The sequence below is a fragment of the Nestor notabilis genome, unplaced genomic scaffold (assembly GCF_000696875.1).
Source record: "Nestor notabilis isolate BGI_N333 unplaced genomic scaffold, ASM69687v1 scaffold14635, whole genome shotgun sequence".
NCBI lineage: Eukaryota > Metazoa > Chordata > Aves > Psittaciformes > Psittacidae > Nestor > Nestor notabilis.
In genome coordinates, this window is record NW_009928056.1 from 90451 (window position 1) to 116224 (window position 25774).

Consider the following 25774-nt stretch of genomic DNA (forward strand, 5'->3'; position numbering starts at 1 on the left):
CTCAGAGCCATGATGCTGAAAATATAATGAACATCAGCAGTTAGTATAGCTTAGTGGGAGCAAGCTGAGCCTTTCTGATGCTTCCTGTCAAGAGCAAAAATGCCCTATTTTTGATCTTGGAAAATTAACAATCTTAGTTTTCCATGACGCAAATCACTGACTTGTAATAAATGGAACTTCCTTCCATGCTTTTAAAGACTTTTTGTTTGTTTGTTTGTTTGTTTTTAGTACCAAGAAGTACATTTCAGTTACCAGGATAAAAAGATGCATCTCATCAGCTGAGTTCTTGAGTTCCTTAAGGTCATAGTCAATACCAAAGTGAGAAAGCAGAAGCTGGACCTGAGGTTTCAGCTCCTCTATTTCAGTGCTGTAGTCGGGCAAAGTGAATCCAGTGTCCTTGTGGCAGGATTCTGCAAAAAGCCACAATCAGACAGGTGGAGAAGATCAGCGCTAAGCAACATGACTGTAAGATGACTGTAAGCAATGCTGTCAGCACCCTTTGCTTTGCATCCGTCTAATCATAGAATCAGAGAATAGTTAGAGTTGGAAAGGACCTTAAGATCACCTAGTTCCACCCCCCCTAGTTCCTCATTTTTTTTGTCCGAACAAATGCATGTCAGAGAATGGAATGGCTGGGAGGAAAACCCACTGTATAGACTTTTATTATTTTAATTTCTTTTTTAAGAAAGGTCCTTCCACCAGACCTCCAAAGACTAACAGCTGTTGCAGGGCAGGGCACCTCCATGGTTCTTGGAGGAGTGCCTATCTTCTAGCATGGAAAGGACACCAGCTAACAAATTCTACTGCCTGAGCAGAGTCCTGGCTCAGGGGTGTACAACATTCTTCTCACACACATACGTCCCCAATCTTGACATGCCACAAGAACTTCAAGTATGTTACTATTTCAGGGTTATCACTCCTCCAGTATCTGATTCTGGCATGATGCTGCTATCACAAACTTCTGAAAGAAGGGTGTATGGGGGATGGCTGAGTTTGGCCTGGTATCAGTGTTGAAGAGCCTGTTGGCAACATAGCACCCCTTTTTAGAAGAACTGAAATGTTTTCTCCTCCTTCTTTACCTCATCTCAGGCTTGCTCAAGGCTTTGTAGGGTATCAGTATTCCGTCATCCTTGAAGAGCAAAACCTACTGTGTTTCTGTAAGTTTTATCATCTTCCCTTTTTTTAGCTCTTAGGTATATTTAACACTGGGTGGTTGGTTGCTTGGTTGAGTTTTATCTTAGGCCAAGCCATAACAAACAGCAGCACTTTTTCTGCTACCACTTTTCCAAACATTTTTTCAAGTCCAAATAAGTGTCAACTGATTCTCTTTTAACCAGGACTGGTAGGTACTACTGATATACACAAAGGTCCGAACAGGTCAGTTGCAGTTTGCTAAAGTTCAGCAAAACTCTTGGGGTTTAGTGGAAATACATGTAATCTAATTTATTATCTCAGTGTTTCAGCAATAAAGGGCCATCTGCGTTTCTATTCCGTGTTTTATTTCAGCTTTGTTTTTAATGTCTTGTTTAATCATCTCCTGTTCCATCTATGAAGCTTAGATCTGGGTAGCAGATGAATGAAGCTTATGATGGTAATATGATACTGTTCCTCAAATATTAGATAACTAGGTACTGAAGATCAAAATGAGCTAGAGCACTTCTGAGTTGCTTTTTAATACCAATAAGTGTCTACTCCATGGCAAAACAAATGACACAGCTGAACTCTGTAACACTGTAGGTCTTGTGCCCTTTTCTGTATATGATTAGCCCACAGTATCTAAGATCATGTATCATCTCTCCCTCTCCCATAGTGCTCATATGAGATAAATGTGGCCTGTTCAAGGGGCTTTGTTTGGAGATAAGAGTTTACCCCTCCTTTTCCTGTACCTTAATACTGGTAGCACAGCATTTCTGGGGCAGTGCTGCCATATCTCACCATCACAGGATGCCTTTGCTCCTAAGGAGTGAAAGAGGACTGCACCAGCACAGTTAGATCAGTTAGAACAGATCACTAAGGGCTAAAGACCCCTTATCTGCCCCAGGTAAATCTGCACTTCCCATAGCTCTGTTCTCAATCGATTGCCACTGGTGGTTGGGCAGTGCAACTCCAGGCCAGGGCTGTGCCTTGCTCTCCCCTGTGCAGGCCCACGAGCACGTCCCTTGTGGTAGAGGTTTTCAGTGGAGAAAGGAGACAGGGAAGACAAGTCACAGCTCCTTTTCATTCCTCCACCCTGGCCAGCCCACTTCTCAGCTGCAAGGAGGAGGCGCACATCCTGCCTAGCACCCAGGAGAGAGGAGTTGTTCTGTTCTTTTCCAGAAACAATCCTGTGAGCTCCCACAGTTCCACACCATTCCCATTCTATAGAAGCACGGGTTAAATCATAGGATTTAAACACTCTGCAACAGGAATGCTGCCTTGCTTGCTAAGTACCACTCACATGGGTAACTACATAAACAACATCACTCCCTCCCTTCCTTCAAAAGGAAAGAGAACTCAAAAATAACCACAAGGGCATTTTTCTAGAGATACTTCAGTATAAGTCTTAAAACAATAGCTCTCTCTTTAATTTCTTCAGAAACAGGCTACCCACAAAAATATTTTAAATGATATTCTTGCATAAAGTTGGAAGGGTGAGTTTCAGGGCTTGGCATAATTAGGACAATATCCTGGATTCTCCACTGAGTAGATCCCAGAAGTATCCTTCTGAACTACCTGTTTCTGCAGCACAGAGCACCGTAAGGCCAGAGCAGTGACTGCTGCAGATTCAGGGCTCCACACTCTGGAATCTGGACACAAAATTTCCAGGATTCTTGCTGACTTTAAAAACCACACTCCAAATTTCTCAAGCATACAAACCAAAGATGGCAACTTTTGTACTTCTGACCTTTCTCAAAGATTATACAGCAACAGATGCATTATCTGTAGGAACTGCGGTTTTAAAGGAAAGCTGATCATTTCTCACCATAAAGCTCTTGAACAGGAAAGCACATCAATAATAAAAATATCTGAATTCTTATCAAAAGCACTTCTTAATTAGTCCCAGTTGTCTTGGGCCACATCAGGATGTTTCTCAGCCACATTCATTTTGTGAGAAATAGGCAAACGCTGGAGAACCTGGAGTTAAGAACATATCTGTTGTTATTGTCAGTCATTGAGAAAGCGTACAGACTGTTCAGTTGCAAATTTAGTTATAAAATAAGACACAAAAGAGAAAAAACAAACCATAGTTATCCATTGTGTATAATTCCAGAAGTTTATTCACTGTCAATGACTTGTAGTACTCACCACATCACTAAAGAAACTAGATAAAATAAGGAAGTATTCAGATTTCAAAAGGTGACACTTAAAAAATACTCATGTTTGTATTCACTGAGATGACTCAGCTCCTTGACAGTGTCCTGCTCTGTCAAAACATCATCACAGTAATCATACACAAAAAAAGGTCTCCCCAAGCTTTCTCCTTCTCCTCCTGGATCTCCTCAAATCCAAGCAGCCCAACACTATCTACACTGTACCCAGGGAGCTCATTATTCCACTTATCTAAATTCAGTATTACCATTGTAGTATTTAATTTCAAGTAAAATCAATCTGTGAAAAGAATTGAAAGTCATATGTACGCAATCTAGTTCATTACCTACGAATCTTAGATTTCTTTGACATTGAATTTTATCTTCCTGGGTTTATTTTCTTATCCAAGACTTGAATGTTTCAAAATATACTTCACTGTTCAAGAAATGCTTGGTTTACCTAGGGAAAATGGTGAATGCCCTCCAGAAAGTGCAGATGACACACTAAGCACTGGGTGTAAATCATTTGCTCTTCCTGTGTCACTACATTCACTGGATTTTTCTTTCCTGTCAGGAAACTTTCCCTTGCTGCTGAAAGTCTTGCAGCCCTCTGAACTGCATCATCATATTCCTCCATGATGTGACTAATATGCTCCTGTTTATGTATATAAAGGAGACACTGTCATTTTTGCATTTCTGCATCCTCTTCCCTTACTAGCTAGAAGGCCGTTGCATTCCCACTGCATGAGGAATTCTAGTTTTGAGAGTAATCTCAAAGGCTTATTTCCTTCCTAAATGCTTACAAATGGTATTTCCAACCCAATGAGGAAAACAGAATTTCAGTTCAAATAGTGAATCTCTCTGAGCAGCTTATATTGACCATAAGCAGACAGCTGAGAGTGAATGTCTGGACACAAATCACACTTGGGTGGAAAAAAAGCCATTGTTAACACTTCTTTTTTCATGAGCAGATACTGTGTGAGATATATACATGCTAGATCCTAGATCTTGGTTCCCACCTGATAGAGAGGATAAAGGTGTTCCATAACATTGCTGTGCATACAAAATCTCTTCCATCTAAGCATGTGCAAATATTTGCTCTGGACTACCTGGGTAACTCTGTCTGTAAAAAAACTTGAATAAAACCAGAAATAACCAGCAAATCACACATTTGTAAATAACAGCAACTTAGCATTAGAGGAAATTTAAGCAGTATATAGATCATAGTTAGCGTCACAGAATAACATCAAAACAACACCTAATCAGACACCAAAGACCACTGTGCTGTTATATTTATCCATGAAAGGTGCTTCCCCTAAATTGTACCAGTGAAAATATTATTGTGTGAATTAAAAAAAAAGCAGTTAATACAATGAAAATGGCAGAATTCAGTCCACTGGACCTAGAAATTTGAACTCCAGTTTAAAAATTAAAATGAAAATAACCCACAACACAGACATACTAGAACAGCACAAAAGCATCAGGGAATTCTTGTTCCAGCCCGTCTGACCTGGCTTAGATTCCTGTCCTTTAAAAAAAGAGAAGAAATTTTCACATCGTACAAGGCAATCACAAGCACAAACATTTTCGTGCCCGTTTTAAGGAAGGAGTTTCATACTGTTTATTTTCAAGTGTGCACAGTGCAACCTGCTGGGCCAGAGAAGGGCTCCTGGATCCCTGCAGCAAGCAGGAGCCCTACCCGGTGTAGCAGCTGAGACAAGTTTGCTGCGGTATGCTCTCTTCTCCAGCAGCTCTCTAACTCCCTCTGCATGACATCAGCCCGAATAACAAGAGGTTTTGCTTCTGTCGCCTGCTAACGGAGCACATATGGAATAGACCTCTTTTTCAGGAGATAGATAGATAGATAGATAGATAGATAGATAGATAGATAGATAGATGCACATTAAAAAATAAATAAAAATAATTAAAAAAACAAGTGGTAAATACAGAAAAATGTTTAGGCTTTGAATTTAATTGGGAGTTACAAACAAACAACAAAAACAAATGCTGCAGAGCCAGGGCCACATTATTATTCAAATAAAAGTTATGCTATTGCTATTTTACTAACAGGCAAACAACATTATGATCCCTTCCATTCTGTCTTTACAGGCCCAGATTCCCAGAAACATATCACTTTCTCTGATTTGAATTTTCCACTACTACTTAGTGAAGAGCAAAGAAACTTCAGCCAAAGTACATTTTAGCTACCTACCTGTAAGCCTTTTTTTAGTATTACCTCCTTTTCTTTTCTGAAATAAGATGCACCCTTGGGAATTGCAACAGAGCTGCAGGAAAAAAAAAACAAAAAAAAAACCAAAAAAAAAAGCTCATCAGGATGTTACAAGCTGGTATAAATCAAACATTTGTCAGGCCCGACAGATAGTGAAGTTACCAGTAAGCAAGTTTAATGGTATGAAAAACGTATATTAAAGCAGCAGAATTTATTTAATTGGCAGACATTTTCTGGCAAACTGCTTTCCTCCACCTCTATTTTTTATTCAGAGCCCTTAAAAAGTTCATTTGGATGCTTGTCAGTTCTATGGACACAAATTACAACCCATAACTGTGCAGTGGAGTTCCCTGACAAGCATCCTTCACGATTTAGTTAACTTCCTAATATGTCCATATCACAGAAGGAAGGGCTGAGTAAACTTCTGGAGGAGAACTATTTTTTAGTTCTCATGCATCAACACTGAACAATAGGAAAAGGTTCTTCACTGAGAGAGAGATTGGTCACTAGAACAAGCTTTCCAGGGTAGTGGTCACAGTTCCAAGCCTGTCAGAGCTTAAGGAGCATCTGGATGACACTCTTTGGCACATGGTTCAGTTTTAGGAAGTACTGCAAGGAACAGGGAGTTGGACTTAATGATTCCTATGGGTCCCTTCCAACTCAAGATATTCTATGATTCTATGATCAATATATTTACAGGAAGAATAGAGTACATAGTCTTTATGAGACTGAATAAAATGAATGCATGAAAATTAAAAACATAGGTGAAAACTGGGCCGTTAAAAAAGCAACATGCAGGAAACTCTACTGGAACACTTCAGAGCTCTAAAGAGGTTAAGACCGGAAAGGGTTTTGTGATCAACTACCACTTCCACTGCTCTAAGGCAGGAAAAAGTAAATCTGTTCCTTAAAGATGTTTGTCTATTCTGTTCATAAAGATGGATGACCATCATGGATGGTCAGCAACCTCCTATTCTGCTATCAGTGTTTAACTTACTTACACTATCTTTGGAAAGCGTGAATTTTAGCCCATTACTTTTTGTCCTGTTCGTAAGTACAAACAGAAGCTTATTCCCTTCATCTTTACAGCAATCTCCCCTGTGTCTGAAAACTTACAATCTACAAAAAATGGACTGGGTACGTAAGTCCAGCTCTTTTCCTTTTTAAGTCCTAGTCAAGCGTTCTTCACCTGTTTTCCCCCACATATTCTCCACGTAGTCTACAGCTTCCTTGAAGCACAATGCCAAGCCTGGGTACATTGTTATAGCTAGCTAGCATCTCATCATCACTGAGGAAAGAAAGAGCATCCATCTTATAAATGATCACTGTGTTTATACAGCCCTGTGTTATGTTTGAAGCCACTTCCTTCTCACTGTAAGAAGGAAATACTTGACATGCTAGGGAGATTTAAAGGTTTGCTTATAATATACAACATGAAATAGGTTTAGTTTGTTTTGACATTCTCTTCCATTTCAACCATAATTCTGTGGTAGACACACAATGAAAAAGCTTACTATTCCTGGCTCCCATGTGTGCATTCAGGTCTTGAAATTGAACAGTTATATAGACACATGACTTTTGTATCATGACAAAAAAACCCCCAAGAATAGACACAATGTATTGTTATAATCTGACTCTCTCCTTCATTTCCTAGGAAATTCTTGTTACCTGCACGCCCTGCTTGGTATACCTGCATGCCCTACTCTTCAGGAGTATTCTGTTGTCTCCTATTTCTGCTTTCAGCTCTGCCACCTGTGCTGCTAGTTCTTGTTCCAGCTGCTGGACCTTCTCAGTAGAAGAGATTTGTTATACTTCATCCATTTTGCGTATTTTGGCTTAGTAGACCAAAAGACAAAGCAGTTGAAAAGAAGCTCCTTTCTCAAGAGCAAATTACTTGTGAATTCTGGTCCTGGAGAACTGTCCATGTAAAAAGCACAAATTCCCTATATAGACAATATATAGAATGTGGCAACTTCATTAAAGAATTGTTTATTCAGCATCTCCTTTAACAAGAAGACTTTTCTTTTAGTATCAGGAACAGAATTGGGCAAATGTGATTTTCCCCATTTTGGTAGCCAGCCTGAGGTAAATATGAGAAAAATGCTTCAGGCCAAATATTTTCAAGTATCCTCCTGCATTTAACTAACAAATGCCATTTCTTCCCTCCTTCACCCTGTTTCTTAAGGACACTTCAGAAAGTTTAGGTAATTAAACATTAAATTTGATGTGCTGAATAAAACATTTCACAAAAGCAAAATTGAAAAATTGCTTTCATTTTTTTTCTGAAACAAAATAAGCTGACATTCAGAATCTATTTTCTCCTCATTTTTCTCACCTGAAGCTACTATTTGAAGTTGACCAAAATAAAAGAAACAAAAGAATTTGCAAGAAATGCCACTTTTTGACAAATGTACTGTCTGCAAATAATCTACTATACCAAATTCACTTAGGTCTAATGGGAAACACTTGCTTTGTGAGAATTTCTAAAGTAGCCATGCTTTCTTCCCAACATCTGGAATTACAGTTACTCTATTCGCTTGTCAGTGAGGGGCATAATCAATAAGAAAATAAAAAAAGAAGGAAATTGTCTTTCTAAGGTAAGAAGCAAGACCTTGTGGAAAGATTTGAGGTTTCTTTCTTGGAAGCAATGGGAAGAATGGGCTAGTTCATTTTTAATCATTCACAGAGCAACCATCTGTAGCATCTATTTCTCAGAGGTTTGCAGACTGTTTGGCTGCTCTGGGCACATTTCTCCATTTTTCTTTCATGACAGAGCACTGAAAGATAACAGCTGTTGGTCTAGTCACAGGTTTGACTTGACAAACACATGGGATGGCCAAGAGGCTGAATACAGCAGTGCAGAACATAGCTTTCGGGGTTTTTTCCTGGTGGATAGTATCCCAAGGTCTTGGGCAAATCTTGTCTCTTGTTAGGGGACTGGGCTCACTGATAAGAAGAGCTGCAAATTAAGCAACTGTGGGAAGGAACTGGAGAATTCAAATCTCTGCACCTGGATTTCACAGCTGAGAAGAACAGGAAATTCAGGTAAAGAGGAATATAAAGAAACGGCAGGGGACAGGATGACTAGAATGAGGAAGGGTTACCTAAAAAAATAAAACTAGAAGATTTTACTGAGTGCAAGCAGGGGTATAGGTGAAATCAGTGGTAAGCTGCCAGTATATTTATATACTACAAACAGAGAGCTTGAACTAACAGCGTAAGACGTGAAATCTGACACTATGGGCATAATATAAACAAGGTAGAATAGCAACCACACCTCGGCAGCAGGACATGAAATGCTTTGAAAAAAACTAATTTATGGTAAGAGTAATGAGATAGTCTGGTATTTTAATGAGTTGACATTTATGAACGGCTAGCACCATTCAAAGGTCAAAGGGAATTTATGTGCATTAGGTTTATTTACTTCGGGGAATGAAGATAAACATTTTTACTAGATTAGTACTAAAAAAAAAAGTCTGCTGTGCTCTAGAAGTGCCTTCAATTGGTTACTGAACCTAAGTGATATTTCAGACAGTTTTGGTAAGTGGTGAGAACATTACAGAAGTGATTATAATCTGGGTTAGAATGGAAGAACAAAACCAGACCTGAATGTAAACTGTTAACATCCAAAAGGCTCTAATTTAGGGAAATTCATAAAAGTAATTAGAAAACTCAAATGCAACTAATATCTCAAGGACTTTAATACTGACAAATCTGGAGAATCTTCAAATCAATGGTAAAAAGTGAACTGGAATTTACCCTCAAAATAAAAGGAGGGGGAAGAAGCTGGAAGTGAGGGTGCTAGAGCCAACCAAAAAGTCATCAAGAAAAGGCAGAGAATCAAAACAGGAAAAAAAACAAAAAGAGAAAAAAAAAACCAAACCCAAAGGCCAGGAAGCCCAGAATTAAACCAAGAAACATCAGCTAAACTTAAAATTGTTAAGGAAATTAAAGAGCAGGCAGTTCTTTGGCTATATAAATAAGAAAAAACCAAGAGAAAAGAAATTATGCCACTACACAGGCAGTGGAGTAGGGATTAAAATAATTCAGATAGAGCTGTAAAACTAACGGCAATTACTTAGCTCAGCTTTTTGAGGACACAGAAGTAAACTTAGGGTAGCAGAGTGATGCAATGGGAATATAAATTACTATTTCTGGGTATAGAGCGAAACTTTTGGCAAAAGAGTAAAGCTGCCCATAAATAAATCCAAGTTGCAAACAGAAGTCATCTCAATTATGAGCAAAATAAAATCCTATAGCAGTCTGTGTTTTCCTGAACCGTACACTATTGAAACCCCAATTTCCTAGTTTTGGTCAATTGGACAACTCATCATGGGGAAGTTATAGTAAGAACGAGAGGCCAGCACAAAAACAGGAGGAAAAATGGTTGTACACGGGGCAATGCACAGGATTCCCAGGCTGTCAGCAACCCAGGACTTACCCAATACCTCAGAAGATTTTGAAGAGCTAACTCAGAATTCCCAGAAATCAGAGGCAAGATTTCTTCAGAGCCATATTTCTTCAGCATTTATCTGGCTAAACTCTGTACAGTATAAATATTTTCATTCCATTTCACCATTAACCCCAGACTCACTTGGTAGAGAAAACCAGGCAGCTGGGATAAGATTCACCTGACCTGTTTTAGATGTTACCTTAGGGTAACACCTTCAGAAATGCTTACTCCTCTGCTGATGGAAGAGAGACTATGGTACTCACACTGAGAACCCACGGAGACCTTCAGGTAAGCACCAGAGCCACAACCCAAGTGACTTCACAGAAGCTTCAACAGGCCTCAACCAGGGATGTGGCAGAGGCAGCCTTGCCTACATCAGTACAGGCAATCTGAGGAAAACAGAAAATGCTTTATCAGAAATATGAGCATATGTTTTATTATCCTCACTTCCTTGGGTTTTTTTCTGCTATAAAAATCACCGTGTGTTTGTACAGGACTCTTATTCTGGGAATGTCTTTCAGTCCACACAAACATCTGCACTTAGTTACGTTAGCCAGCGTCCAAATCCCAGCAAGATCCTGCCCTGATTATTTTACTGGGAGTGTTTTTGCCAGCTTCTATTCCCAGAACACACTCGATTTATAGCTATGTTCAACCTCCAGCTTTGCTGGTTAGAAGATTGTAACACACATGCTCAAACTGAATGCCTCTTGTACTAGAACAAAGTCTTTCCAGCACGCTTAAGTAACAAGCCATTAATTTGTGCTAGCATATTTGATTAGCAGCAGGAAAGTGAACTATTACTGGATACAATTTGCTGGTCTATATCTTTAATTATACTGTTTGACCTACATGATTTCCTTAATGTCTAGCCATAAAATAAGGCTGCAGATTCAAATACTAACAAAACCTGTTGTGGCAATTTTGTATAAGAGCGTAAAAGAACCTGGATTTTGAGTAAATAAACCAATTAGTCTTTTTTGTGATCACTGTGTATTCTTGACTGCTGCCCTGTATAGCTAGATTCAAAATGTTCATTAAAAAAAAAAAAAAAAAAAAAAAAGAGAGAGAGAAAAAAGAAAGAAATATGCAGTTTCAGCTGAGAAGACAAACAAAACCATGCAGGATATAAATCAAAATGAGGATCTGTAAAAGAGCAGAGCAAGCACTTATTAAGCCAAAACATATTGTACTTGTGAAGAAGCCTGCTCTACCCACTGTGCTTTCTCCAAATGTACATTTATGCAGTTCCAGGCCAGAACTTTTTTGGAGCATAAGACATGAAGCATTCAGATCCCAGAAAAACTCACTGTGATGTGCCTGCCTAATTTCTGCAGAACTGAACTTCGCCAGCACTTGTGCACAAGCTTAATTTCATCACTGAGGGTTTCTGCAGAATTATTCATCGCTATGTATTTCTGTGAAGACTTACTTTATGTGATTGACAATTGCCTCAAACTGTGAATATGGTAATAAATAAATAAAAAAATAAGTTCATACATACATACATAAGCTGATCTCCTACCCTATGCCTCGCACACCCAACATACAATCTGAAAACAGATATTCCACGCTTCTTCAAGCAAGAAAACTTGTTACGGATACACTTCCTTTGTATCCGGTTTGACTCTCTCTGCCCACACCAGAGCGCATCTGCTTTACTTTAGTGATTAAAAACACATGCACTAGAGAAAGACAAGCTCCAGGAAAAAAAGCAGCACAAAAGAATTATTAAAATACAGTGAAACCTTCCGAATTGAAACACAAGTGATGTACCCCTGTCAGTTACTGAAAGCTCACATATCATCCATTCGTATTTTTCCCTCTCAAATTCCAGCTCTTGGCTCTGAGCAAAACAGCTTTTTCAGCTCCCCATCCCACTCTAAAGCAGGCAAAGATGCGAAATGCCCAGCTGCAGACAGGACCAGGCTCATCTTTTCCCCTTTCCGTCCAGCCATTTGCCCCACAGAAAGGCAAACAGAGCAGTTTTATTCTGGGACTGGACACTCCCAGTTGGCATACACATTTTGAAGACTAGACTATTCAATGCTTCCATCATTTAAGCACTGCCCCATCCAGTACCTGGCTGACCAACCCAAAGCTGTTGCCCTCCACCGCAGCCCCTTGTCCAAGAGGGAAACCAGGGCCCTCCTTCTCCAGCTCTAGCTCCAAAATGGCCTCTTCTCCCTGAGTTTCTATAGCCAATAAAAAAAAAACAGGTCAAGGCACAGAGGGAGCAGGTGATTGATGTGCCAGTTCCCTGCCTGGACAGGCCCAACTGTCCCTGTTGCAACCCCAAGCTATAGGAGCTGCATAGCTGCAAGCCTGGGGTGCTGCTTGCTCTCACTCCTGCCAAAGCCACCATGCAAAGTCACTCTACCTGGTTTTATGCATTTGGAGAAAATTGCTGGTAATTTTTCTCTCTCCGTGCAATACCTGATGTTTTTGTCTAAGGATGGACCTCTGGATGAAATATGTTTTAAGATCCTTAGGGACTGGTAAATCCCTTCTCGCTTGCTCTCTCACACATGGGTACAGAGTTTCAGAGATTATTTAACCACCCCTCGGAATTGCAAAGGCATATCTCGTGGCAGCAGAATACCTACAATCTCAAAATGTTAATAGCAGAAATACTTACTTTTCTTTTGTCTCCAGTATCAGTGATTTCAGTGTCCAGAGATGTTTAAATCTACCTTAGAAATGCTATCTATACCAGGAAAAAAACATGCTCAGAATTATGTTTAAGTGCTTTTAAGCATACAACGTGCTCTTTTAAGCCAGAGATAATCCATAAGTAAGAAGGATGTCTATACAATTTCACACAGTGGAGGAAACACATCCGTGAATATCAGCTGAACAATCTGGTCTTCCACAGTTCTGCTAAAGATGTTTAGGGCATATAAACTCCATCCCTCACCCCTAAATTCTCACAAAACCAACTCCGGTCAAAGACTGTATCAGTCTATTCTAAATTTAAATTAACTTTCTGATTTTTTTCTTAATCCTTTGTCTTGAAATATGCCAGAACAAAACTTACCAATCCAAAGGCCCAACTCCCCCTTAGGAACATACATCATTACTAGCCTTTATTCAAATCCCTTGATAACAGAGCATGACCCAAATTTTTATTCTTACCACTGCATTCTCTCTCTCATTCTTGCAGCAGAATTTCATTGACACATCCCCAAGAAGCTATTTTTTTCTCACATATGCAAACACCCAGGAAAAGCAGTGTCAGTCAGTAGCCTCAAGACAAGAATTTACTGCAATTAAATAACCAGTGTTGATTTGAAATCAGTTATGTCTTTTACCATATGTACATAATGGGGGACGGAAAAGAGCACACTCACCATTAGCATAAAGATCCATCTCATGTTTGTATTGAGTACACTAATTCCACAATATGTACTAGTAGCAGCTCAAGGTCTCCTTTGTGACAGCTCAATTTTTTTATATTGTGATAGAAACAGGTTCTGCTAATGAGAAGACAAGCACCCAAGCTTTTGGTAGTGGCCCTTTCCATGCACTTATCAAGAAGACTGTCATGTTTTTATGGTTTAACCAAGTCATGGGATGCCAGTCCCTACCTGTCCCTAAAACTGTCAATAACGCTTATAGAGTAGTAACATTAATTATAATGAAAAAGTATATAAATAAGAGACAATACCTCTTCTTCTGCCTCAGTTGCAATGATCTGAATCTTCAGTTTTGAGGGAAAAGGAAAACTACCATTTTTATTTGAACAGAAGCAGTAGCCCAAGTCATTCTCAAAAAGTTCTGAGTATCTCCTGGCAGCAGGGGGAATGGGACACCAAAGATGGCATGCTATTCTAAGTGTAAAAAAAGTATAAAAATTTATTTGACAAGTTAACAAGTAAGCATTTTGTTAATCCATTAAAACACTTTATTACAAGCCAGTGTAGTTGAGTTATAGCTACTCTGCATGAAAGTTAATTCTCAGGTGAACAAACTGGCCTGTTAGTGAGTAGGCAGTTCAGAATGTGTATCTATATCTATGCTATATCTATTTTATTTTTTAAAGGTATTTTGTGAAATTAAAAACATAAATCACAGTAAACTTTAGAACTATTGTTCCTACATTGTATCATCTTTCTTCAGTGTTGATTGAAGTTTCCGCACATTTTTTAGCAGCTGAAGAGAGCTTCTGCTTTTCTGCCCAGGACAAGATTTGCATATACTTTCCCTTACAGTGACTGCAATCTCTTTTGCTTCCTTTTGGTCACCACACTTCAGTTTGACCTGAGCTGCCCCTTGCTTCAGTTTCTGAGTTTTTCTCTTTAATTTCTGCACCTATGAAAAAAGATTACTAATTAAAATTATTACATACTCAGAAGACCTACAGCTGTAGAATTTACTGAACTTCTACTAAACTCCAAACTAAAGATGTCTAACGGACATTTAAAAAAAATAATGAAAATTGAAACCTACTAATCTTGCACACAGCTGTCTCACTGTAACAGAAAGCACTACAGAAAACTGACCTCACCCACACTTAAAGGGTTGTTGAACTCCCTAAGGTAAAAATGCTTGCTTGAGAGAGATGGAATGTCATCAGTCAACAATTATATTTACAACGGTCTTTTTCCATTTCTGATTGTATTACCCTAACCAGCCTCTCCCCCAACTTACCTATAAAATGTACACTGTTTATTATTGGTTACTGTATCTAAGCAGCCTACTTTGAAGCCACATAACAAAACTGGAAAACAAAACAAATAGGGTTGATTGATGAAGAATGTTTTTTTTAATGACAAATAATAAGTCTTGACTTGCAGTTGGCATAAAAAGGTCACTCCTGAAGATAAAATTAGGCTGGAAGCATTCCATATGCCAATTTAAGCTTTAAGTCCATTTCTAAAAATAATTAACTTGTATTGCATTCTAGAACATACTATTAACTGTGAAACACAGAGATGACTATGGAATTTTTAGTGTGACGGGTTCTAAAAGTAGAAATATGCATCAATAACTAGGGCATGATGGACAATAATCAGACAAAGACAAAGAATGTGTTATTTACATCATGACCCTAAGGCGTATGGTCTGACAAAAGCACAGATTTTGCCAGCAGATCTACAGGCTGATAATTGGCAAGGATGACAACCAGGCTGCACCACATTTTATGTGCTATTCCTCTCCTCATCATCCCAAAAGGACGGCAGACTCTAGCCATAAAGATATACAAAAGGAATAAACAAAGGTGCAGTTGTTTGTCCATTGTCTACTGTTCCTGGAGGATGAAATCAGAAAGATTCTGAGGCAAGGAGTAACACTGTAATTGTTGGCTCCTCAAGAATATAAAAGATTTGTCAAAAAAAGAGTTGACATTGCCAAGAGAGGTAGTGAGGATGCAACAGTCAATGTCTTTTGTCCATATTCCTAACATGCAACTCTGACAATTCTACTTTAACACAAGCATCTCTGTGCTTGCAGTTATGTGGACAGTGAAAGATTTGAGTGAGTAAAATCTATCAAAGTATGAACGTGACTAAAAATTATCAGATTTAAATTAACTATCACCTCTTCCTTTCTTAAGGTCTCACAATGAGTTTTGTTTTGTTTCCTGTATAAGCAAAGTTCTTAGGTGAGTCTATTTATCTGGAAACATAAGATGGAAGAACAGAAAACTATCAGACAGAACTATGGATTGCATTTTTTATCATATGCTCCACACCAAATTGCTACAAAAGTGTGTGATTTTTTTATGGGCACGACTAAAAGCTGTTATCTATGGCTCTAAAACACATACTGATAGAACGTGTACAGATTAGGAGTTAAACAAAACTGAAAGACTTGTCTGGCTACGATTTTGGAGAAGCTGTGGTGAACAGACTATTTGGTTAATAAAAAGCTTCAATATTTCTGTAATACAAAAGACATTTAATCCAGTCTGTATGGGACCTATAGCTTCTATTTTCTCATTCCCCAAAGCAACAGAAGACAAAGGAATGAAATTTCAACAGTTTGTCTTAATGCAGTGAGCAGAACTGACAGAAGGAGCCACTCAGCTGTTTTGCAGAACCACCACAGAGCAGAAAGTTCTCCCACTAGCGTATGTTCCTAGCTGTCAGCTGTAAGCATTTGTTCTTGATCTGAAGAAGGAATTGGAGGTACAAGAACACCGAGCTAGCAGCCTAATTATAAACACCCATCTGGAACACCCTGGCTTAAGCATTCCAGTGACACTCTAGTTAATGACAACAGGAGGCAGAATTGTGGCACTATCGTGTTACTAGTGTGTTACTAGCCAGAGTTTACATTTTATTCTTACAGTAGCCTCATGCTTTTTCAGCTTGGATATTTGTTCTCCTTTAATCTCCATTTGTTTTACAAGGCAATCCAGCTCCTGTTCTAGGTGTTTGTGAACTTCGGAGTCTTGAGTCTCCTGCATCTGCTTCAGAAGTTCTTGATGCTCACTATTAAAGACAAGAATAGCACACAAAGTATTCATGATACAGTCTCTGAGACTTCTTCCAATATTTTCAGTGTATTGCAGGAGTTACTAGCCATTTTCTCCAAAGTATATCAATTTAGCATGATTTACGCTTTCACACAATACACATTAATATGGAATATATTCACACCAGAATAGAAAAAGTTTTTCCACTAATTTGCTTATTCCACATTTGTAGCTGATGTACATCTTACTCCTCCCTCTTTCCAAGCCAAAATAAGTACATGTGAAACAGTGTGCAAAATGAGAATATGGAAACTGAACAACAGCTACGCAGTATGGTATTCTCACTTCCTGTCCAATTTAGTCCAGACTTTGAAAACTTAATTTAATACAGAAAAGTATTGCTTAAACTAGTACATTTAAATTATAGTTTTTCTGACAGATTATTCAAATTAAAATATTCTTCTCAAAAAGATTTGCAGTGAGGTGTGCTGGTTAATTAATTTAATCAGTTTAATTAACCAACTTAATTAAAAGAATTTGTGTAGATCTCCTTGATACTTAGGTATCTGAACTGGTGAAAAACAGAGATACTCTCTCAGCTAAATAAACTTCTTACAAAGGTCACAGATTCTTTTCTGCTTTCTGAGTATGTGCTGCTCCTTGACTGGTTAGTTGAAGCAACCAGCTGTTGCTATAAAAAACCGTAATGCCTGTCACTGAGTTACCATGAGCAAGCCGAACATTGCTTTTTGAAGAAGAGACTAATTACCAGTTTAGATTTTGCCACATCAAGGATTTCAAATCAGTGTAAACACCCTAACCGGTTTAACCAACACATCCTCCTCTGTTCAAACCACAGATCATCATGTCAACATGTATCCTATGACCAGCTATATAGCTTTGGCCCACAAGCTTGTATTAATGGGAAGATGCCTAAGAACATGGCTGAGAAGAGGCTGTTGTAATCCATATTTACTTGTACGGCTAGAAAGATACATATACGCCCATCTAATGCATAAGCTTCTTCCACACCCTGCCCATTTTCTGGCAGGAGACTGTCCCTCTTCCACAACCCCCTTACAGGACTGGCAAGTTCTTCTGCTATCAAGAAGGAAGGAGTATGAACACCAGCCCATCTCAGCACAAAAACCCATCAGGTACCCATATATGGAGAAAACACAGAAAGAGTGAGTACAAAGGAATAGCCAAGATATTGTGTAACAGGACTAGTCATGCCACAGCTGAACTAACCTATTACCACCCAGACTGACTGCATGCTGCAAGCCTACTCAGCATTAACATCACCTTTGCAACCTTCTCCAGGAGAACATTCTTGGTCTAATCCATAGACCTCAGAATATGTTTAAGATTTCTGAAAAGCACAAGCCTGGAAGACTTTTCATTTGCTGCAGCTGTTACTTCAGTAGTGACTTGGCTAAGCATAGGATGTGGAAGCAGAAAAATCCAGCTGAAGTGTATGTTGCTTGCTCACAAGATCAGTTAAACAACAGGACAGAAAGAATTTTTTGAATGAGAAAAATCCTACCAATCAGGCCTGCTCAGGTCATTCTGCTAATAAGTAGTCCTACAATTAAACCAGGCCAGGTTCAATTATAGCACACGTAGCTTCACAGGGCTACCACCGAAGTCACTTTTACTAGTAACATCAGGGACGAGTACTCACAAGCTCATCTGGCCCAGTTCATCTTGTATGGCCAGCAGAAGGTCAGAAAGGCTCCTGGTGGCAGTAGGTGATGTGGAACAAGAGGATACAGATTTTGAAAGTGCAGTGTGTCCTGAAATCCCACGTGTAGCTCCTCCTTGGCTTTGTGATGAGATACATGGATTGCGCTGCTTCATAACGTGCAACACACTTTGAACGTTTGCACTAACAGAATGGCTGGAGCTGACAGACTTAAAGCAGAATTATTAAGTGGTTTGCGTAAGTGATTAATAATTACAATAGACTTATTCCAACTGTAGATGCTAATTTAGTGAGAACATTTGGTTTCACTCACCTTCCCAGCCACAAAAGGTAGTTCACCAGCCTTTACATGTAATTGTGAAAGGTGCGTTTTCTTCACTGTAGGATTTCTCTGCCATAAAATAGTCAGAAAAAGTAAGACAAGAAATTCCAAACTGCTGACCAAACAATATGATCTGAAACTTTTTTTTTCCCCCAATAAGTAAAATTAAAATAAACAAGCAGTGAAATGTATCACCTTTATTTCCCTCTAGTTTAAAAAATAATTTCCCTCCTGTATGTGGAAAGAGTAGGACTTTTCAACAGCCAAGCCAAGAAAATTTTACTCTAGATGCATTTAGCAGCTGGTTTGACAGTTAGGTTGACGTTAAAGAAATTGAACATTGCTTACTTCATTTTGCAAAACCACACTTGCAAAATTTTGACTGACCTGGAACGTGTTGCAAAATGAATTCTCTTGATTCCAGCAATCCCCTCAAAACACACTATCTTAAGATGCCTAGTTAAAATTGCTTTGGAAACTAATCTTGCTAGATAAACTGAAAGGTAGCTAAGACAGGACATGGGGAGTGGCAGTTAAGAGTGTAACAGAGGTTACTGTCATGCTGATAAGGGAAAGTTTTCCAGTGAGGTGCTACCTACCAGCCCTAGCACTGTCTTAATTTCCAAAGGAAAAAAAAACCCCAAACAAAACTAACAAAAGAGGTATTCAGCACTGTTTTCCTTTGGAAATGGAGTAAAGTGCAGCAAACACATCAACTGCCTCTTACATCAGCATTTTTCAGGAATTCCAATCTCTGTGTGAGTCAGATGCTATCAGCAACTGTATGGTAACAAAAGCTTTCATTTACCTTCTCAGTTTTTTTCTTCTTCACGTTTTCCTTTTTAGGTTCATTTTGAGATGTCACTGAAGACAACAAAATTCTGTTTATCTCAAATCCTGTTTGAAGCTGTGGGAATAAGCAAAAAAGAAAAAATGTAATATTAGAAGTATGAAATCGCATAGTTTAATTAATTCCCTCTTTCATGCATGGATGAGAACCAATTAAGGGCATTATTAACTGCCCTGCTAAGAAGACATAAAATGCACTTAACAACTGAACAGATTACTTAAATGGCAGGGTATCAAGCAGATCTTGCATTAAAAACTGAACAGATTACTAGGATGGCAGGGTATCAGGCAGATCTTGCAGCTCTGTCTTAGAAGTCCTCAATTTCAAATTCAGATGCAGCAGCTGTATTTTTCCACTGTGACAACCAGCAACTGTGATAAGTCAATCCTGCCACATGCTGGGGATCTGATCATAAAATCCAAATAATATGAACATTTGGATCTTACAAAGAGAACTGAGCCGATCTGTGTGACACTGATGTCAAACCTGCCAGACAATCCTCAGATTGCTTTCTAGTTTGCCTAATATAAAGTCCCACGATAAACAGGGTAATAGCTATTCCAAATCAGACGTACAACAAGGACTTTGTTTTGGCATGTGTAACAGTTCCAGCTAAACAGTGCTGGAGCTCCATCACAAAAATGAGGTTATTCTGGCTTCTCTGTCATCAAAAGGAAGTGAACCACCCCACACTCTGTTTCCCAAGCCAGATCTAACAGACCTAAATCCATCCTGCAGTGAACTAAGATGGTACTAATACTAGTTTAGGACTTGGCTTACTACACCTAAGTCCTTTCTTGAGCAAACATCTATACTACTGTTCAAGTCAGACTATCTGATCTTTGAGTGTCATTCTTACTATATTTCTCAGAAGATAAAATCTCCAAGCTAGGCCTTCTGCTCTGCAGCAGCAAGCAGTTGAAGCAAGAAGCCCAAAACCTGCAAGTTTTCAACTGTGTCATTCTGCTGAATTCTGGAGGTGGTCAGATACCTGGGTTACAATCTGCATGTTATTTCAAGCTTCCTGGACTGATGAAAGCCCATCATCCTTGGATGAGGTATAAAAACTAAAAGCAGTGATGAGTTAATTTAAGCTGTCAGTTCTGCTTATGGCTAGGTTCTTTCAATACAATTCTTCAGCTCTGCACCATCCCCCTCTAGCCCTGAGAATGCCACCACAACTGCTCTTTTAAAATGGCTGGTACTTCTCAGTGAAGTGAGCTTTGGAATACTACTACTCTGTCCCTTTAACAAAACGTTTCTTTGATGTTACTTTCTTTGGCAAATATTCCTCTCTCAGATGGATGGTGGACCAAGAAACTGGTTATAGCCTCACAGAATAATGAATTATTCAAGCTCTCACTTAATGAACAATGTAACAATATCACTGATTAAAGACTTTTCCATATACAGTCCAATATATTATATTTCAGCAGATCTGAACAAAAAGAGGAAAATAAACAGAATGACCAACCTTGCTTGGGTTATAAGGTTTCTTATATGACCACTTTCTAGTTACTGTAAGCTAAGATTACCTGATTTAGTTGCAGATTCTCTAGAAATTAATTTTCTACCCAGATCACTTACAGCAGCTTTGAGGCTGATGAAGTGTATTATTAATACAAAACCAAGTATAATCCTCCTTGACTGGGATATGCAACTCACCTGGCAAGCTTTATAGTATGTAGTTTATAAGTGGTTTAGGTAGTATTCCAGGAGTTCTACCTGGGTAATAAACATGTGCAGTTTAAATGGAACTAAAAAAGGGTATTTTAGACAGACAATGGAGTTCTTCAGTCATAAAAAATTAGATAAAATAAAACCTTTTCTGTCTACCTGAGCAGTTTTGTCTTGTATTAGCTTACGCTGATGCTCTTCTTCACAAAGCTTTTCTTCTAAGTGTTTGATCTTGTCCTGAATTTGAAAGCAAGAATGATTAGTCACACTTCAGTTTGCTATGCTGAATCAGAAGTCTGAAGTAGGTTGCAACAGTAATCTGGGATAAAACAGGACTGTAGGAATTTTTAAAGCCCAGACTGAAAAAATACCCATGCAAATGAAACCAGCATGGCATTCAGTCAGGTATGCTTTATGATCTTTAGCTTTAATAGACAAAACTCTTGCAAAACGTAGTTCTATTAAAAGTATGACATACAAATTATGTCAAATGAATGACTTTCAGACTGTCATTGCATGCATGCTTACTTCTGCAATTCTCTGAGTAGCAGTAAGTTTGAGGCACTCTTTTTCTAACATTTCAAGCTTTTCAAGTTTTGCATGCAGTTTCAACCAGTTCTGATCTTCCTCTTTCTGAAACTGGGCCTAGAAAAAGTAAGAAAGAATGGAGTTGGCAGCTGACTCAAATTATTTCAGGCAGCAAAAATCCAAACACACTACACTAAAGGTGTTTAAATAGTTTAAATTTCATATTTCTTAAATTGCTAAGTGATGAAAAACAGCAGGCAGACAAAGAAGACTTAAGCTTCCAGCAGCTTTTTTGTCTACCAAATGTGCAAGTATTAGCACGGTTTTGCTCATTAGGAGTTCCACCTAGGGAGTCTTTTCATACAATTCACTGAACGGTTGTCATCAGCCAGTCAAACAGTAAATTGCTTCTGTTTGCTACCACCCTGAGCAGAGCTGAGCAAAAATGATGCACATTTCTATACTTTTTAACTGTATCACTACTTTGTTAGTATCTTAAAGGGCTTCACCTGTTGTTCTAAAACCATTTTATTTTCTAGTTCTGCACTGGAGACCATTTTCCTCATGTAATCCAGCTGTTTCTCCAGCAGGGAGCAGCGGGATTGTGCTGCATTTAACTGCACGTTTATATCTACAGAGAGAAACAAAACACATTCAGTACAGCAATGGGAGTTACAGTTAGCCAGCCTGTTATCTCATTGAGGAATTCTCTGTCTTCAAAACGTGCAAGAAAAGTTTTGTTAGTCTGAACAAGCCATGTTTAAAATATATTTTATACATAAAACAAGAGAATCAAAATGTTTTTCCAGAGCTAGCTCCTAATTTGGATTCCAAAAATGTGAGCACTGCAGTTATTCAATTTATTTCAGCAGATATCTAACCAGAATCTGGTTTCTTCCCTTCTCCTCACTTTTCTCAAGTTAGCTGTGTAATATACGTAAGCAACTGCCTGCTTATGGCAGGAGTTAAACATGCCACCTGAAATCTACTTATTGTTTAAAATAGCTTTATGGGTTATGCAATACTTGGTTAATATATGCAAAAAAAAATTTCAACTTTATTGAGATATCAAACTCCTGCCCCTCCCCAATTCTGAAGCAAAAAAAAAAAAAAAAAAAAAAAAAAAAAATGGGGGAGTGCATTACTTAGAAGTCTGTCAAAACAAACACTCCCTGGATTGTGCAGTCTTGGGAGTTGCTGTAGCTACACCTTATCACTCAAGAGAAATACCTTTCCTCTGTTGCATCAGTTCTTCATGTGCTGTGTCCTTTTTGGAAGATTCATGCTCTACTGCCTTCTTATACTGAGCAGCTGCTATGGAAAGGCTGCATAGATTATCTTCAGCCTTTGACTTCTCCAACTCTAGGCAGTGGATCTTTTCCTGAAGAGTTTTCATGGCTGCCGCTACAGCTAGCAAACAATGCAACAGTTACACCTTAAGTAACAGTTCCTACTATTATTATTTCAAAGAGCAAAATACTACCTAAATTTTCTTCCTCGGATGACTCAAACAAATTATATTCCCAAGCAGTACACTAACACATGAAGAACTTATCTGGGAGAAAATGGGCACCTTTACTGCATAACTGAGGTGTAAAGCACAGGTCCTGTGAGCAAAACTATCTTCACTCTAAATGACAGCAAGCACAAAAAAATCGTGGCAAATTGAGTGTAACAAACCCTGGGACTTCTGTTTACACAGACACAGGGAACACAGGTATCCAGGTTAGGTCACAAGTTTTGGTGCCATGCAACTGATGGGGACAGATTGAAAAAACTAAACCAAACTCGGGGTCAGGGGGGAAATCAGATACAAAGGGGCATTTTAGTAGATGATGCATTTAAAAAGCTTATTGTTTCAAAAGCTAATGATTCAATGTCTAGTTTCTTGTATTTGATGATTCTTTAAACAACAGAAACAAGCCTGCCAGATTTTGCATTTATCCTCATATCAGTATGTGTCAAAATTATGCCAAAATAAAGTTCGCAATTTCAGCTACAGGGAAAGTCTACTAGCTCTCCAAAAAATATACACACCTGTGTAAGTTTAAGACACATTCTGTAACAACTCAAGCTTCTTTCTGACATATTATAATTCTTAATAGTTTCCCAGTACCAATTTTCTCAGTAAAGGAATACCCAGTAAATACTGCTAGCTCCATAACAACTCTCATCAGCCTATCATAGCCCCATTACAATTCATTAAAAAAAAAAAAAAAAAAGGACAGAAACTAGAAAGCAAAAAGATCTTTTTCCATCTTTCTATTGTCATGCCAAACTTTTCCTTACTTAAGCACTTAGCTGCATAACATTAAACTGACCATTTTAATCCAAAAAGCCCAAACTCTGCATGACAAAAGATTACTACGTAAGTCACATATTCTTCAAGTGAAGAACAATGAACACATGTGCACACATAGGCTATGTCTGTGCAATACTGTAAAGTTGTCCATGATAGCAAACCCAAGCATGGTATCCATTGAGCTCTCCACATATGGTAAACCACCAAGCATTTCCTGGTAAGCTCCAGAGAGTAATCACCCATTAAGGCACACGACAACCATAATAGACCCATATTTTGTATAGACTACATTTCATGCTGCTAACTTTCCTGGGACTCTGTGCCATTCAATAGTTCTCCCAAGGAGTCATACTGCACAAATAACCTTAGAAGTGATTTTAAGCTAGAAGGAGTCTAATACCACTATACAAAGCCAATTTCAAGTCAGTGCACTACCACATGAATGATCTTTTTTTGCTGTATTTGAAGTCATTAACTGCTTCTGCTGAGTTTGAAGCATTTTCCTTTGCTTTTAGAGGAAGTCTGACAATTCTAAGTTAAACAATTTTCAAAGCCAAAGTTTATGAGGATGTTAGAAGACTTGCAGTAGTTTCCATTCCAGACATATGACTTCAGGGAGACTACTCCCACAGGACACATATACATCCTGTCACAATGTCAGTCTGATAATTGCAGTAAGTCATTGAACTAAGTAAAACAGAATGGAGAGTTTTCTCAAGAGATTTCACATGGAACAATTAAAAAGAACACTTTAAGGACATATTTTGGCTTTACCTTGGTTATTGGAGATAGAAGGCTTGTCACCACCAACAGCTGCCAACTTTTTTGATTCTATACAAGCAAAGCCTGCAGGAAGCATCCTATCTGGTGGCTGAAGAAAGCTTCCTACGAAACTATTCTTTGATTCGAAATCCATAGCCTGTAAAACAGAGCTATTTAAGGCTATTAAGTCTTTAACAGGCTATGTAACAGTTTTCGAAGTATGTCATTAGGCTGGCCCTGGCCGTGTTCATATCAAACCAGATAATGTGCAACAAAATAATAACTAAACACAACTCCCCCCACCGCCCAATCCTCAGATGAATCCTGTATTTTAATGAAATTCCAAAATGATGCCTTTCATAACATTACACATACCTCTCTTCAACCACCCCAAATTTTCCAAGATGTTTCCTGGTGCTTTCTAATAATTTCTGCTGATTTTTGTCCTATTAAAAGCCAAGGATTAGCATTTTCTATTATCTATTTTATAGACTTCAGTGTCCCCTATTCAGAGGTTCCTGCAGAGCAAGCATTCAAAGTTTTACAGCCTGTTTTCTTTTGCAGCCTCCTTACTGCTCTACTGCCTATCGTTTTGCATATAATAAATAATAAAGACATAGTTCTCCACATTTAATGTTGAGACAACAGAAGCATATTTAACATGCAATATCCCCAACATTCTCCCTGTTATTAAGCGTATGTATTAAGCCCTAGTTTTCCACCCGCTTTTCACAATCTTTATTTTATCAGAATCACATTTGAAGATAGCTTACACCCTGTCAAATAATGATTTTTCTTGACACTCAGGACATGGACAGTGAAAGTGCAGAAAGTGCTTTAGTCTAATACAACCTCTAGGAAGTTAAAGCAAGTTTTAAATCACACAGCAGGTACCTAGCAAAGTAGTACCAAACATTTCACTTGATACAGTGTAAGAAATTAAGAGTATATACAGCTACAGCTGACAGAAAAACAGCTTCTTTGAAGGTTCAGTGATATAACTATGGTATCCCTCAAGTTTAAAATACAAGGCATGCAACTGGAACAGGCTTCCCGTGTGGGCAAAGCTATTTACAGACACTAGTTCTCAATAAAGTCACCCAAAGGAGGTATCTAGTAACAGGAGGAAGAAACCCAAACCAAGACTGGAACCTGCTGATGAAGCACACCCCTGGAAAAGCCATTCATACTGGGTGGGCAGGGAAAAAAGTTTCTGATAACAGAAAAAAATTCCAGG

The 25774-nt window shown here is 38.5% G+C and overlaps 1 protein-coding gene across 1 annotated transcript; it reads right to left on the minus strand.

The window, feature by feature from the left end:
* Window positions 1-14065: 14065 nt before the first annotated feature.
* CEP57L1 (centrosomal protein 57kDa-like 1) lies at window positions 14066-24691 on the minus strand. The gene is made up of 10 exons (XM_010014358.1): window positions 24550-24691; window positions 22704-22883; window positions 21983-22104; window positions 21474-21578; window positions 21105-21182; window positions 19227-19325; window positions 18410-18487; window positions 18076-18305; window positions 16263-16407; window positions 14066-14281 (listed from the first exon to the last, which is right to left on the minus strand). The coding sequence occupies exons 1-10, from the start codon at window positions 24689-24691 to the stop codon at window positions 14066-14068; spliced, it is 1395 nt and encodes a 464-aa protein (XP_010012660.1).
* Between the last annotated feature and the right edge of the window lie 1083 nt (window positions 24692-25774).